The 16961-nt window shown below is 36.2% G+C and overlaps 1 protein-coding gene across 1 annotated transcript in view; it reads left to right on the top strand.

The window, feature by feature from the left end:
* Positions 1-2118: 2118 nt before the first annotated feature.
* The window catches only part of GALNT3 (polypeptide N-acetylgalactosaminyltransferase 3), a gene marked incomplete at its 5' end in the record, with an annotated part of 29331 nt that continues 14488 nt past the window's right edge, over positions 2119-16961 (top strand). The window contains 4 exons of the mRNA XM_081096280.1: positions 2119-2633; positions 6750-6922; positions 13889-14038; positions 16325-16559. Of these exons, the coding sequence (XP_080952406.1) occupies positions 2119-2633; positions 6750-6922; positions 13889-14038; positions 16325-16559 (1073 nt within the window). The remainder of the gene's footprint in view (positions 2634-6749; positions 6923-13888; positions 14039-16324; positions 16560-16961) is intronic.

A 16961-nucleotide genomic window follows, 5' to 3' on the forward strand; every position in this document is an offset into this window, starting at 1 on the left:
AACCAAAGCTCAGAAATATTGGCATCTCATTTTCATGGGCATATACATCATTAGTTGAGGTATTTTCTGGAACTAGTATCCATTTCACACTAAAAAAAAAATAATTTAGAGCAGTCCAATTAGAAATAGTATATACAATTAAGTATGCAAGTTCTGGCATTTTTGTTTATTCAGTTTAAAATGTCTTGCTAAAGACCAGAGACTCCATCTTTGAACTTAGTTTTCTTATTTTAATTTAATAATAACTTTGGAAGATAAAGGGAATAAAATGTCAAAGTTAGTTTTCACTTCTATAAATGATATTTTCCTTAAAATATGTTTATGGAGGACAGGTCTTACCCCTACAAATTACTTGAATAATTATAATGGTCCATGGTATGTAATTGTGTACTAAAACCCTTTCACATTACCTTTTTTTTTTTTAAAGCACCATGAAGAAAATAAACCCTCACTGTGATTCAGCCTGTCATAGATGCCCTTTTTCTCTCCCTCCTTTCTTTTGCTCCCAGTGGCCTATATTAGGTTTTAGTAAACATGTTGCTCTGTTTTTAGGGTCAAGAGCAAGCAGTATTTTATCAGGCCAAATGCTGCTTTTATAATTTGATGATCTCTGTTGCCTCTTTAGAGATACTACAAGTAAAGCTTGATGCATTTTTTTCTTTTTTTTTGCTACTAGATTTTTGTATTTTGTGTGATGTACTTTTGTATTTGAAAATGGCTATTTTATAACAACCGATGCTCTTAATGTTCTAGTCTTAATTGGTTTTGTCAGAATTCAAAATACTGTCAGGTCAGCAAATCTGCGAGAATGTGTTTACTTGTTGGTGATGCTGCTTTTTAATATTAATTGGTTTAGTTGGAGTAAAGGTTCATAGGTTATGGGCAAACTTCATAAAATAAAAAGCAGTCTTTTGAATGCATGGCTGATAGTACCTGTCAGTATACCTTTGCTTTCTTATGGATTCCCTTTCTTTATAATCAGTTTAATAAAATCCTTTGCCCCCTTGATTATTAAGTTAAGATACCTGTTATTTTAGACTCAAAATATATTTTTAAAAGTAATTTTATGCATATTATATAATAGCTATTTGCCAGAGTTAACAATGTATTTTTTACTGGGGAAAAATACCTAATATTTATTATTTTTTGTTAATATATTTTTACTAGAGGCCTGGTGCACAACATTTATGCACTGGGGGAGGAGGGGTCTTTCAGCCCAGCCTGTACCCTCTCACAGTCTGGGGCCTCTCAAGGGATGTCCGACTGCCAGCTTAGGGGAGCAGGCCTAAGCTGGCAGTCGGACATCCCCCAAGGGGTTCTTAGCACTACTGCAGAGGCAGGAGAGGCTCCCAGCACCTCTGCTGTGCTTGCCAGCTGTGAGCCTGCTGGCAAGCCCAGCTTCTGGCTGAGCGGCACTCCCCATGTGGGAAAGCACTGACCACCAGGGGAAAGCTCCTGCATTGAGCATCTGCCCCCTGGTGGTCAGTGCACATCATAGTGACCGGTCGTTCCACCATTTGGTCAATTTGCATATTAGCCTTTTATTATATAGGATTGATTTCAGAGAGGAAGGGAGAGGGAGAAAGAAATATCAATGATGGGAGAGAATCATTGATTGACTGCCTCCTGCACGCCCCCTACTGGGGACCAAGCCCACAACCTGGGCATATGCCCCTGACCAGAATTGAACCCGGGACCCTTCAGTCCGCAGGCTGATGCACTATCTGCTGAGCTAAACCAGCTAGGGTTCTAATATATTTTATAGTCCTGATAGATTGTGGTTAATTATATTTGTGTTCTTCCAAAAGTATAATTTGCCCCCTGGTGGTCAGTGTGCATCATAGCAACCGGTCGTTCTGCCGTTCAGCAGTTTGCATATTACCCTTTTGTTATATAGGATAGGAGTATATTGTTTGTAGCTCTTGTTGAGTTGTTGGTTGAATGAGTGAATTGAACCATACTGATAGGAATGAATAGTAACTAATGTCATTTATCATTTCTGTTTATAGGTATTACCATTTAATGAAACCTGCTTGCCAGCAAATCCATGATAAAAAATATAATTAAAAGCGGAAACTATAACTGTTATTTGTCAAGTGACAAGCTTTTAATGTCAGAATGACTCAACTAAAGCGACTAGTGAAATTACATCTTAAAAGACATTTTCATAAAAAGTTCTGGAAGTTTGGTGCAGTAATTTTTTTCTTTATAATATTTTTGATTTTAATGCAAAGAGAAGTAAGTGTTCAACAATCCAAAGAGGAATCAAGGATGGAAAGGAACATGAAAAAGAAACCCAAGATGCTTGATTTAATGCTAGAAGCTGTACACAATATTAAAGATGCAATGCCAAAAATGCAAATAGGAGCACCTGTTAGGCAAAGCATTGATGCTGGTGAGAGACCTTGTTTGCAAGGATATTACACAGCAGCAGAACTGAAGCCGGTTCTTGACCGCCCACCTCAGGATTCTAATGCACCTGGTGCTTCTGGTAGAGCATTCAAGATAATCAGCCTAAGTGTTGAAGAGCAGAAGGAGAAAGAACGGGGAGAAGCACAACACTGTTTTAATGCTTTTGCAAGTGACAGGATTTCTTTACACCGAGACCTTGGACCAGACACTCGACCTCCTGAGTATGTTGAAGAATATTCATTGTCTTCTGTTTATCATCAGGGCTTGCAGGGGAAGGCTGTTAGCTAAGAAAGTTGCTTGTTCTTTAGCCACTCTAAGGGGAAAAGATATCACCAATTATTATTTATTTACTCAGTTTTAATTACTTTTTCTTTTTCTTATTGAGGCCAGATAGTCATATCTATTCCTGGTGCGGCATTGGAGATGTGAAAAGTTATTGTCTTAGAAATTAGAATATTGAATTCTAGATCTGACATCTATAGAATCACAAATAAATTCTTTATTTGAAATACTTTAGTTTCCTCATCTGTTAAGAAAGAAATACAGGACAGTTTTTATGGAAAATATGGGAGTTGTCTCCATTCCTCTGTGTATTACTGTAGAATAGAAATGATTAAAAAGTATGCCAAGACTTAGGAGCTGTTAAATAGCAATATTTTATGAATCAAGTCACAGACTTTGTGGTTATTCTCTGTGCTATAATTATATTTCATTATATTTAAGAATGCCCTGTGTTTTATGACCTGTCTTTTAAGGGACAATATTGTTATAATTAGTAATTCAACTATGATTCTTTTCTCTATGGTTTTGTTGAATAAGTCCTGGTATTATAGATCTGTTTCCCTTCAGCTTCTGAGAAGTCAAGATTGCTTTTTATTGTCACTTTACTTACATGCTTATTTCAAGTATATAGTATTTTGATTAAGTTTTCCTCCAGCTTCCTTTATACTGTTTGTCCTTAGTTATTGAACCATTTTGTTATCTTTGAGGTAGTGGTCAAATGCTGTTTGAACTGAAATAGCTAAAATGAATTTCTAGCGCTTTCAAACCATCCATAGATTTGTTAAAGTTGTAAGACAGAAAACTGTAAGCAAGCAGTGCTACATATTTTGCTTTCTGGTTATAATAAAAATATATTTGGAAGTGAACCTAAAGAAAAGGACTTAGGTCTATTGCCTCATTCATATTTTTCTAGATTTATGATCTGATCATAAATACCTGCTCCAACTATGAGTTCCTTAATGTTGAAGTTGTGTAGATTAAATTTCTGTTGCTGTATTATTTTTATTTTAATTTTTAAAATCCTCACCCAAGGATATGTTTTTGAGAGAGAGGAGAGAGAGAGAGAGAGAGAGAGAGAGAGAGAGAGAGAGAGAGAGAGAGAGAGATGTATGAGAGAAACATCAATCAATTGCCTCCTGAACTTACCTCACTGGGGATCAAACCCACAGCCTGGGTATGTGCCTTGACTGGGAATCAAACCAGTCATCTTTTAGTGCATGGGATGATGCCCAACCAACTAAGCCACACCATCCAGGACTGTCACTGTATTATGATCTGTGTGATTCAAAGTTGGGTTGCTCATCAATATTAAATAAATGTGTAAAGAAATAAATGAATGTCTAACAAATATTTTAGCTGTTATAACAAGGCACAGTTTTGTTATGTTAAGTTAAAACGTAGTATTGCACTTCACTGATCTGGAGAAAGGTCTTGACTGAAAATCAATTCACATCACAAATGAAGAAACCTACTTTTTATTCTTTAACGTGATAATCAATGCCAGCTCAAGATAAACTTTCCCCCCCAATATAACATTTAAACATTACAGTAATATTCAATAATGTTCATCATTAAGTAAGTGGGAAATAACAAGCACGTAAAGAACCTTTTTTTTTTTTTTTTTTGGATAGGCATGGGTACCTATGACTGTGAAGAGCTGGTGAAGACTTAATAATTTGCTACTTTAAATTTAACCTCTATCTGCAAGGAACACATTTTCTGAAGAATTCGTAATCTTTTCTTTGCTCATTAGAAATATAGGTCTAGTTTCTCCCAAAACCAGATGTGACTGATTGAGCACTTTTCTATTTGCCAAATCTTTCAAATGGCTTGATTAGAAATATGCAGTCACTTTGGCAAGTTATTTTAATTTCACTACTTTAAATGACATGTGAAACAGTTTTTAAAGCATAAGTTTAACATGCTAATTGTTTCCAAATAAATGAGGTGTATGCAGTAATATAAAATTTCATTACCACTTGCATTAAGGATATGACATGACACTTTTATTTGATATTAGTGGTTATCAGTTAAGCAAATAAAGCCTCGATTAAACCAAGGGAAAGCATTGTAAGATTAAAATGATAACATTTTATTAGTGTGAGTTTTTGTAAAGATTTATACTTTAAATCTTCAAGACCTTTTTGTAATTCTTGATTAATATTACATTAGTTAGTCACATGGCAAATAAATGTAGGGAAACATTTTTTAAAATCTTGAAAATCTCTCCCCAAAATGCTTATAAGACAGGAAATCATAAGGTTTCTTTTTTTTTGTTAAAAAAAAGAAAATATGGAGTTTTTCATAATTTTTACTTATAGTTTGTTAGATTATAAACCTTTATGTCTGAAGATACAAGCTTATATTTAGTTATTTGTTTCTGTGTAATTAAGAGTACCATATAGGATGAGGTAGTTTATGTTTGGATGTTATTTTTAATTAGTAGTTTATCCAAAATTCAATTTAGAATAAATAACTTGCTTATTCATCAATGAGGATGAATGTGATTATTTGCTCTGACGATATATGTATATTACACTTTGAAATAACAAATGCACTAGAGAGTAAAATCACTTTCACTCAGTCAATTCCTCTATTTTTTCTATCCGGTGGTGTTGATACCCTCTCAATACTTTATTCCCAGTCTAATTTTTTTTTTTTTATCACTACAAATATTCTACCCTAAAGACCTCCTCTTAGAAAAGAATCTAAGACACATACATATTGAGGCCAGGATATAAAAGTGGTTAATGAGAGTTTGTAGGATATCTTTTCCCAGGGTGGCAGTCCCAGGCCTCCCATACCATACTGGAGGCTCTGGTTTCCCCATTGGCCCTGGCAGAGGGACTAAAGTGCTCTGGGCCCTTATCTCCATGAGTGAATGATTTACTTCCTTTTCTTTGTGTTTGACCAGCACTTGTTCACACACTGTACTTACAGTGCCTTTTGACTGTGTGGGAGATTTTTGTACTCTGTTGTCTGAAATTATACAACCACTTATGGGTTTTAAGTGAACTTAAAGATAAACTTATTTATTTATCTTTTCCATATGTTCCAGGTTTACTATGTTTGATTTTACAATGTTTTGCAGCCCTCTCCTGCATGTTATTTCATTTGATCTTCACCTCAATGCAATAGGCCAGGGGACTGGAGGCTGTACAGGTCCTCCCACACCCCAATGCTTCATATGAAGACAATTTTCACAGAGGAAGACATTGTTGTAAAAATGAATCAATTTATAACTTGTTTATAGCTAATGGGTAGCACAGTGCCATTAACTTGTCAAAAATTACTAGTGTTGCTCTCCTTGTGCCTATTGATGTTTCATGTGGTAACAGAGCACAGGACTAATAACATGGATTTAGGACTTTTATTTTAAATTTATAAATGTATTTTTAAAAATATTTAAAGTGCCTTGTCTCATTTAATTAAACAATAGATTGGATTATTGGAGCAAAATCTTTGCTGAATAATGAAAATCATGCATAGCTATGTAGTACGCTATTTTCCCCCTATTGGTTCAAATATAGATTAAGTAAATTGATTAAATAAACTTGGAAAATATTACATACTTAGGAAAGTATCTGATTTAAGATAATCTGTACATATATGAATATTTAATTAAATTGCAGTTTTAAAAATTACAAATAAGAAAAATGTATGATTTCCACAAGGAAGGAGAAAAACTTGATTTTTATTTGACTAATTACAAGTATTTGTCATTTTTATAGGTGGTCTCACTTGTCGGTTATTTTCCTTATTGAAAATGTTATTTTTATGTAAAATTATACTGTTGAAAAAGTTTACAATAGCATGTCCTCATCTTTGACATGCAATACATATGAGTGGCCATGATCTAGGTCTTATAAAGCATTTTGTTTTGCTCTACTTATGTTTATTCAGCATTAAGATTGTCTTACATAGTAAAAAGTCACAAAAAACTATTCACTACCATTTCTATAGTGATAAAGGTTAAATAATAATTTTGGTAATGGCATAGCTATGATATAAAGTAATAAAATTCATAATTGTTCTTCTACTTTGACTTTTCCTAGATGTATTGAACAAAAATTTAAGCGCTGTCCTCCCCTGCCTACCACCAGTGTCATAATAGTTTTTCATAATGAAGCATGGTCCACGCTGCTTAGAACTGTCCACAGTGTGCTCTATTCTACGCCTGCCATACTGCTGAAGGAAATCATTTTGGTGGATGATGCTAGTGTAGCTGGTAAGAAAGCATATGCAAATTAGGTTGTTCCCCAAGTAAATCCATATGATGTTGTCCAATGTCTATTGAGTTATATTGTACTCTCAGATGCCATTTCAGAACTTGAATATAATAGTTTGGATGCTATATATGGTGGATGAAAGTAGAATCCAAGGGTGTTGATATTCTAATATTTTGCAGTTCAGAAATGTATAAAACACCATTGTTCATAACTTTGTAGTCTGAAATGTAACACTTATTGTAAGGAATAGTCATTAAGAGCACAGACTTGAGCCTGGTGTCAGACTTCCTTGGTGTGAATCCCAGCTCTGGTCCTAACCAGCTATGTGACTTGGGCAAGTTATTTAACCCTCTTTTCCCCTTACCCCCAATGCTTTAGTTTCATTATCTGTAAAGTGGAAAAAATGCCATATCTCATCAAGTTTATTGTATGATATGTAATTAGTTTATATACCACTAGTTTAAGAAGCTCTCATAGCCAATTAAACTAAGATGCTATTGATTATAAGAAGAATTCAATTGTGCAGTTTATAATTGAGGAAGTACATAAATAGTATATAATTCTTAGGGTTGTTTTGAAAATTAGATAAGTTAATATAAATAAATGTAATTAATATAAATAAGTAGTTAAAAATTTCTGAGTTATCACATCCTGTTTTAGTTTGGCTCTTAAATTTTTCAATATTGTTTGCAAAGTTAGCCACATTCTTTAATACATAGCTACTTAAAATTAAAGTCAAGAGGCACTTACTAAATTACACATTTTAAATTAGAATTGCAAGGCTAATTCGACAAATACTCTAATTTGCTAAATTTTCAAACATTACAAGCATTTTAAATACCAAACAGATGTAGATTGTTTCAATGATTACGACATTTATTCTTGAATGAATCATAGTTTGGAACCAGATTCTTTAAGGAAAACTTCCAGCTCCAACACTAATTAGCTGTTTACTCATCTGTAAAATGGGGTTGGTATTCTTTCATCAAATCCAAAGCAATATCTGTGGTAAGATAAACCATTCCTTTATGTGTCATGAGAAGAAAAAAAAAGATACTGCAAATTAAGTGACATGTTATCAATTATAAGCTGTACCAAGACTTCAGAAATGGTAATAAGTGAATAAAACATAAATTATTAACCTATTTATTTCTAATATACAATTGCTTATTTAATAATTTCTACATATAATTCTAAACCAGTGGTTCCAACCTTTTTTCTGCCATGCCCCACCTAAGCATCTGTATAATCCTGATGCTCCCCCCCTACCCCCCCCCCCGACATATAATTCTTACTAGAGGCCTGATGCACAAAATTCATGCAAGGGGTTTGGCTGTGGTGGCCGCCTCTGCCTCGGCCCCCGCCACCACAGCTTCATCTGGAAGGACGTCCAGAAGGATGTTCGGTTAATTAGCATAGTACGCTTTTATTATTATCGAGTATTCAAAAAATGAACTCCTATTCACGTGGAGGAAACCTTAAATGCCATTAACTTGGTCTAAACAAGCTTCCAAAGAACATGGCATCCATGAAAGAGAAAAATAAAAGAGCAAAAGGGCAGTTGAAGTACTAAGGAAGAAATCACTAAGAAATTGTTAAAAAAGTAACATGAAGTATATGAAAAAATAGCCAATAAAGTTTCAAAACATAATAGAAAACTGAAATGCATAAATATATCACAATATATATTTATATACTGTAGTTGAGGCCCCTAGAACCATAAGAAATGCAAGAGATTCACTGTTAATAACTCATTCTAAAATTGCCTCCCTTAAAAATCAAACACACCCCTGTGGAGTGTGTGCCCCACGTTAGGAACCACTGTTCTAAACACTCCTGTGGTTTCAAAACAAAATCTCAGTGAATTGAAGTTATGTTCTCAATTTACATTAACATCTATGTGGAATCAGGTTGCTTATCACCTGGGGATTTTTTGCTTGGATGTGAGACATATTTACCAGATGGCAAAGTTTTTATAAAATACGTTTTTATTGATTTTAGAGAGATAGGAAAGGAGAAGGAGAAGGGAGAGATTGAAACATCAAACAGCTGCCACCTACATATTCCCTGGTGATCGAGCCCACAACCCCAGGCAGGTGTTCTGACAGGGAATTGAACCATGACCTCCTAGTTCATAGGTTGATGCTCCACCACTGAGACATACCGGTTGGGCCAAATGCGGAAGTTTTATAATTCAAGTCCCCTACATACAGCTAAGCACTTTATGCAGATCTCTGATTTGAATCTTTAATCCTCTTACCCAGGCTACTTTACCACTCAATTGTAATCAACTAATTTATTTACTGCTTGATCTGTTCTGAATTCTTCTTATCCTTGCGGTTTGGACTGCAGCCCATAGAGTTTAAAGTGACATCTGATTAACTTCTGCATACTTCATATGTTTTAGCTTTAAAAAACAACAACCACTTATCTTAGAAATCTTTCCCTCTTTGGTTTCTTGAACTTGATTCACAGATAATTCTTATTTTGCTTGATTTTTCAAGTAGTGAAGCAATAGGGGAACAGTAAGGCTACTTCTCAAAAGTCTTCAGTTGAAGGAAACTTTATTATTTAATTGCACAAAGAACATTAATAGAAGTAAAGGAAATAAAAATGAAAAGTGACATCTATTCATAATCTTCCTGTTTCAATTATTTTAATCTTTTCCTCTTTTAATTATTATCTACTATAGAACGTTTATCTAATTATACCCATGTCATAAATCCAGTTTTGAAATTAGACATGTCACAGAACATTATTAGCTCATTTATTTTGCCTTCAAAATTTTATTTTTAATGACAGTTATGGACTAGATGCATTTTATGTAACCATTCACCTTTATTCACCTCATTGTTATTCTATATTACACTGTAATAAATATCCTTGCACTTCTGTTTTTCTTCTTTTGAATTATATCTTCAGATAAGTTAGAAGTAGAATTGCTTGATCAAAAGGGTGTGAATATTTTTATAATTCTCTATAGCAATTAAGGATAGATTTGGGTTTTCTTGGCTAAGGCTATCTTTGCATATTAATATAATTCGTCTTATCGAGTCAGAGCTGTCTAGTAAATACCCACTGTGGAAAAATGTGTCCCTACTTGCTGTAAGTAGCTTGTGAAGTAGAAACCACAATCCCTGATTTCATCTGGCTTAGGGAAAAGCAGCAGAAGTATGCCATAATCAAATAACAGATGTAAAGGGTGTCCCAAAATTCATGCAAGAAGTAATTTTGATAGAAAACACAGATTTATAATTAAAAATTGTAATTTTTTTTACTGATTCATAATGTATACAGTATAGGGTTATGTATGGAATAGCATATCAGGTAAATGGCCTCCACGGCTTTGCTGGCACATACGCACTCTTGTTGAAATTTTATCATGTCGTGATAGCGAGCACCATTAACTGTTATTGCCTGAGCAGCCCCATTTTTGAAGAAGAATGGTCCGATGATGCCTCCAGCCCAAAATCTGCACCAAACAGTGACACGTTGTGGATGCATTTGTTTCTCAACAATCACTCGTGGATTTTCTGAGCCCCAAATGCGACAATTTTGTCGATTAACTAAGCCATCAAGATGAAAATGAGCCTCATTGCTGAAGATGATTTTGTTTGAAAAATCAGCATCCACTTGTTGTTGTTCCATAATCCATTCAACGAACTCTATTCGCTGTGCGTGGTCAGTAGGCTTCAGTTCTTGAGTCAATTGAACTTTGTAAGCATGAAGATGCAAACCTTTCATGAGAATACACTGTAGAGAGCTTCTCGAAATGTCCAGTTCTTGACCACGGTGCCGAATTGATGTCCCCGGACTCTGAGCAACACTCTCACGAACTGCTTCGATGTTTTGTGTTGAACGACTTGTTGAAGGACGGCCAGTGTGTTGGAGATCACTAATTGATCCAGTCTCCCTAAACTTTTTAATTAATCTCTTCACAGTTGATGAAGTTAAATCACTGTTCCGACCATATTTTGCACGAAAATTGCGAACTGTAGCTGCCAAACTTTCATTATTTTTAAAATATTGCTCAACTATAAAAACATGTTCTTTCATATAGCACTCCATTTTTAATAACCCTGAACTGTCAGCTGTCACGCTATCTTTTTTTCCCCCACTGGCAACACTTTACGGCACAAATGGCGTAAAATTCAAATCTTGCGTGAATTTTGGGACACCCTTTAGTTAAATATCAATGATAGCAAAACAAAAGATAATCAACATTTACAGAATATAGGCCCTGTGCTAGGCCCTCTCTTAAATGCTTTAGTTGTACAGTAACCTCACATTTTATCCTTCCAACAACCTTTTGTGAGGGTAAATCCTATCATCCCCATCTTAGAGATAAAAATACTAAGTTACAAAAAGGTGAAATAACTTGCCCGCGGTCACACAGTTAAAAGTAATGGTGCTATAAATTGAACCCAGGAGGTCTGATCTCATAGCTTTGTGCTCTTAACCTCACAAAAAGTGGGGTGTAGATGGGGACTAAATTTAGGGGCCAGATAAGAATTTACAGGAAGTTTGGAAGGTGTGGGCAAATAATTTCTTTAAAAATTCAAACAATGTTAGGACTTTTTTTTTTATGGAATCTATAGTGACTCCAGTTTTTAAAAAATCCACATTAATACCTTTCAGATGTTTCTATTTTAAAAGTCTATGATTAAAGCAGAAATTATATTTTTAAGCAAAATTGCAATCTTGCTTGTCTCTCAGAAAATTAATTCTGAGAAACTTAGAAGGTGTTTAAAAGTTAATCTATTACTCTGAGACAACAATGTTTAGATTTATTTTTTTACTAAAATTGTTCCTAGACTCTCACTTCTTTTATGAATGTTTGTTTTCAATAAGCAGCTCTCTTATCTTCACCACTGAAGCACTGAAAAAAACATATATAATCATAGATGAAACCATCTACATTTGCTTCTGAAATCTGGCAGAAGCAAACATCTACAATAGGACATTTATTTATGTTTTCAATATTCCTTAATCTTTTTTTTTTATTTTTATTGACTTCAGAGAGGAAGGGAGAGGGAGAGATAGAAATGTCAATGATGAGAGAGAATCATTGATCCGCTGTTTCCTGCATGCCCCACACAGGAGATAGAGCCCACAACCTGGGCATATGCCCCAATTTGGAATCGAACCGTAACTTCCTGGTTCATAGGTCGACGCTCAGCCAGTGAGCCATGCCATCCAGGCTTCCCTAATCTTTTTGAGGCTATCCTATGGGCCCAAGAAACCCACTGGAAGGACTGCATTTTATAGTCAACAAGAAATTGTTTAAAAATATGAATACTTGACTGACCTGATTAATGTATTTTCTTTTACCTACTGTCTTAAATCTTGCTTATAATGTCTCATTCTCATCCAAATTGAAATACTTAATATCTCAAATGATACATCTGTTACTAAAATTTTGCTTGTTTTTAGCTTCATTCCTGATTCACATGTTCCCTTATTCCATATTTTAATCGGAAAAAATTCTATCAGGAGACTCTAAAACTTGAAATTTTTCTGCTGACTGCAGAAATATTCCCAAACTGCTATAGCCTTGAACTTTCTTACTTTAAAAAAGAACTATGTTTTTATTGATTTTTTTTTTAGAGAGAGGAAGGTAGAGGGAGAGAAGATAGAAACATCAATGGCTGCCTCCTGCAAGCCTTCTACTGGGAATTGAGCCCACAACCCAGGTCTATGCCCTGACCAGGAATTGAACCAGCAACTTTTTGGTGTGTGGGAGGACACTCAATCCACTGAGCCACACCGGCCGGGCTGGACTGTCTTACTTTTGCTCAACATTTTGGTCTTAAATTATTTTGATCACTGCCTAAGTATCAGAGAATCCTTTTGATACTTGGCATTTTTCTTCACATTTCCAAATTAAATAATAATTTTAAAAAGCATCAAATCTTTTGTTGCCCAAATTTAGTTTCTTTACTTCCTTAGTTAATTTTCTCAGATCTCCAAATGCATTTTCTTGACTCCTGGGTCCACTCCACTTAAAGTCTTTCATTTTGCCCCGAAGTATTAACATGGCATATATAGAATCCTATATAATAAAAGGCTAATATGCAAATAGACCAAATGGTGGAATGACTGGCAGACACTCAATGCAGGAGCTGCCCTCTGGTGGCCAGTTCACTCCCACAGGGGGAGGTCCGCTCAGCCAGAAGCCAGGCTCAGGACTGGTGAGGGCTCCCAGACTGCGAGAGGGCGCAGGTCAGGCTGAGGGGACCCTCCCCCCCACCCCCCACAGTGCATGAATTTTGCGCACCAGGCCTCTAATCCTATATAATAAAAGGCTAATATGCAAATAGACAAAATGGTGGAATGACTAGCAGACACTCAATGCAGGAGCTGCCCTCTGGTGGTTAGTGCACTCCCACAGGGGGAGCTCCGCTCAGCCAGAAGCCAGGCTCAGGACTGGTGAGGGCTCTCAGACTGCGAGAGGGCACAGGCCAGGCTGAGGGACACACCCCACCCGCCCACCCGCCCCCAGTACATGAATTTCATGCACCAGGCCTCTAATATGTTATAATGTTATATGTTACAATAGTCCATATTTGCATGTGTAGTTTTTTTTCAATGAAGAGTTAAAGATATAATTTTCATCTTTTTTTTAAAAAATATATTTTATTAATTTTTTTACAGAGAGGAAGAGAGAGGGATAGAGAGAAACATCGATGAGCGAGAAACATCGATCAGCTGCCTCCTGCATGCCTCCTACTGGGGATGTGCCCGCAAACAATGTACATGCCCTTGACCGGTATCGAACCCAGGACCCTTCAGTCCACAAGCCGATGCTCTATCCACTGAGCCAAACTGGTCAGGTCTAATTTTCATCTTAATGGAGAAATGTGTGTAACTGTTACGATTATGAATGTGGTTTCTTCATTAACTTTCATGTGTCATATATGAAAATAACCTTAAGAGTTAATCCTGGTTTTATTTTTTTTTTACAGAGTACTTACATGATAAACTAGAGGAATATATAAAACAATTTCCTATAGTAAAAATAGTCAGACAAAGAGAGAGAAAAGGTCTGATCACTGCACGGTTGCTAGGAGCAACAGTAGCAACAGCTGAAACGCTCACATTTTTAGATGCTCACTGTAAGTATATATGTGTAGACATGGTTGTAACATTTTTCCTTCCCCTACCCCCTAATTTAAAAGGTAAGGGAGCCTTTTCTTTAAATGCCTAATTGCATTTTCTTTAACATCATTTTCAACTGGTGATTATAGCATTGACAGCCCAAGAAGATTATAGCTTTAGTACACAGGGACTTCCTTTCACTTATGCAAATTTCTTGCCTTCTTTGCAATTAAAGCTCCTCAACTTTAATGTCTTACAGTGGCCAGCTTCCCCAGCAAGTTATCCCTGCTTGGGATCTTTTTCTGATGCTTGTTCTTTTTTTTTTTAAAGTGTTTTTATCCTTATTATTCTTGATTCCTATAATTAAAAAATATTTTTATTGATTTCAGAGAGGAAGGGAGAGGGAGAGAGAGAGAAAAAAACAACATGAATAATGAGAGAAAATCATTGATCTGATCAGCTGTCTCTTGCATGTCCCCTACTGGGGATCAAGCCTGCAACCCAGGCATGTACCCTGACTGGCAATCAAAACATCAATCACTGAGCCACACCGGCCAGATGCCAGATGATTCCTATAATTTTAGATGAGTGAAAGTTTTTTTGTTTACATGTAGTCAACCCTATCATAAACTTTGTTCCTATACTAACACTTTTAAGTTGTATATTTCAATTCTTCTCCCCCCCCCCCCCCCCCCCCACCGCCCGCTTCCTCCCCCAAGGATTCACACACTCCTTCTTGTACCAAGTTACGGGTTCCCCTTCCAATTTCTGGTATCTCTTCCATGAACATTGTCAGTTGTTGCTGGTTTTTTTCCTTTGATTTTTATGTGTATGTGTGGTGTGTTTTTTTGGCAGTTTTGTTTCTTTTGGTGTTGTGTGTGTGTGTGTGTGTGTGTGTGTGTGTGTGTGAATGATTCTATATAATAAAAGTGTAATATGCTAAGTGTCCGACCAATCGGTCGACCGTTGCTATGACACGCACTGACCACCAAGGGGCAGATGCTCCAATTGGTAGGTTAACTTGCTGCTAGGGTCTGGCCATTGGGACTGGGCAAGAGGGCTGGACACAACCTGAAGCCTTCCTGTGGTCCCTCTCTGGCTAGCCAACTAACCTCCCATGGTCCCTCCCTGGCCAGCCAGCCCCCATTGGCCCCGGTCAGCCTGATCACCTGCCAGGTCGAGGGACCCAACCTGTGCATGCATTTGTGCACCAGGCCTCTAGTTTTAAATAAATTTGCAAAATATCTTTAGAGTCAATGTTTAATGTACACATTAGGTATTACTGAAATGTCATTTTGTCCCTTCAGCTCTAAGTTTGCTATAGTGGGTATTACTTTTTGTATGAGTATTTAGCTCTGAATTTGCCAGTCCTTGGTTGTGTTTGACCCAGCAAATGGTAGTGAGCTTACACTAATGGTCACAGAAGGGCTTTTGGATTTGTTGGGAGTCTCTCTAGAGCTAACACATCCAGTATTCTCTTAATTTCAGCCACTTAAAAATGAAGAGAGGTCTAGGGTAATCCAAGAGAGGTGATTTTAAACGGAAATGGTTTATCCTCCAGTCTTCCCTCTCTTGGCCCCAAATGATAATGTCAGACTGGACCTTCTTCCCCTCCGGGCGAATGTGTTTGAAGTTCCTCCTGAACCATGGCTGTCCAACTGCCCTTGTTGGGAGCCCTCAGTAGGACTGTACATGTCGGCATCTCCTGAACTCTCTGTGTTTTGTGAGATAGCCTGGCTTATGACGAGGGCCCAGACCTTTCATAGCATTCCTTTGCCCCACCTTCCATTAAGGCTGGGGCAGGCTTGAATGTTCCTTCTTCTCCAACTGCTAAAATCATAATATTCTGACTCCTTGACTTACATTCTTCTAAGATCCAGTTAGAGGAATGAAAATTTTGATTACTCCATTTTACTCAGGGAAGACCAGTTTAAATAAGTCAGAATACATTTGGGGCTAGATGGTATGGATCAGCAAAAAACTTTCTTAGATTCATGGTCCATTAGAAAGAGAAATACCTCATCTGAAACTTAAATACACTGGTATCATTTTGCTCCTTTTCTAAGTTATAAAATGGAACATCATCTGTAGGAAAATTTTCCCAATGATGCTGAATCTTGTTTACTTTTTAAATCCTACCTTGATCTCTTCACAAGAAAACTTTAAGAAACCTCCCCCTATAAAAATGTTCAAAATACAAATGACTTTGTTCTCATTTCTCTGTAAACCCACTTCCCAAAAACAAAAGCAAAAAACAAAAAAAACAGATTTCATTGAATTAATTACAATTGTATTCCTTTCAGGTGAGTGCTTTTATGGTTGGTTAGAACCTTTGTTGGCCAGAATAGCTGAGAACTACACTGCGGTTGTGAGTCCAGATATTGCATCCATAGATATGAACACATTTGAATTCAACAAACCTTCTCCTTATGGAAGTAACCATAACCGTGGAAATTTTGACTGGAGCCTTTCATTTGGCTGGGAAGCACTTCCTGATCATGAGAGGCAAAGAAGGAAAGATGAAACCTACCCAATTAAGTAAGTTGAGGGTATACAAAGTCATATGTCTATATAAATGGATACATGTCTCTTTCAATTATTTGAATATGTATGCAGGCTTTGCTTTTTATCATAATTGCCTCCAAGATAACTCACCCTAACAAAATAAAGAGCACATCCGTTGTATATGTAGGGAATAGAGAATTCATTTATTTAGGTACTTACCCATGATTTTAGTGAGTAAGAATTAGCATTAGGTGAGCTTGTATGCCTTCTTTGTAATTGTTACTTAAGAATCTTTAAGCTTGGTTAGATGATACTTAATAATTTTACTACATGAGAAAGGATACTTAAAATACCCTCTCCCCAACTTGACTTTGAGGAAAGCATTTTCAGTTTTTGTTAATCTATCTAAGAGCTTTGGAATTAGAATCTCTCTTT

Source organism: Myotis nattereri (genome assembly GCF_964212035.1).
Source record: "Myotis nattereri genome assembly, chromosome: 7".
Taxonomy (NCBI): Eukaryota; Metazoa; Chordata; class Mammalia; order Chiroptera; family Vespertilionidae; genus Myotis; species Myotis nattereri.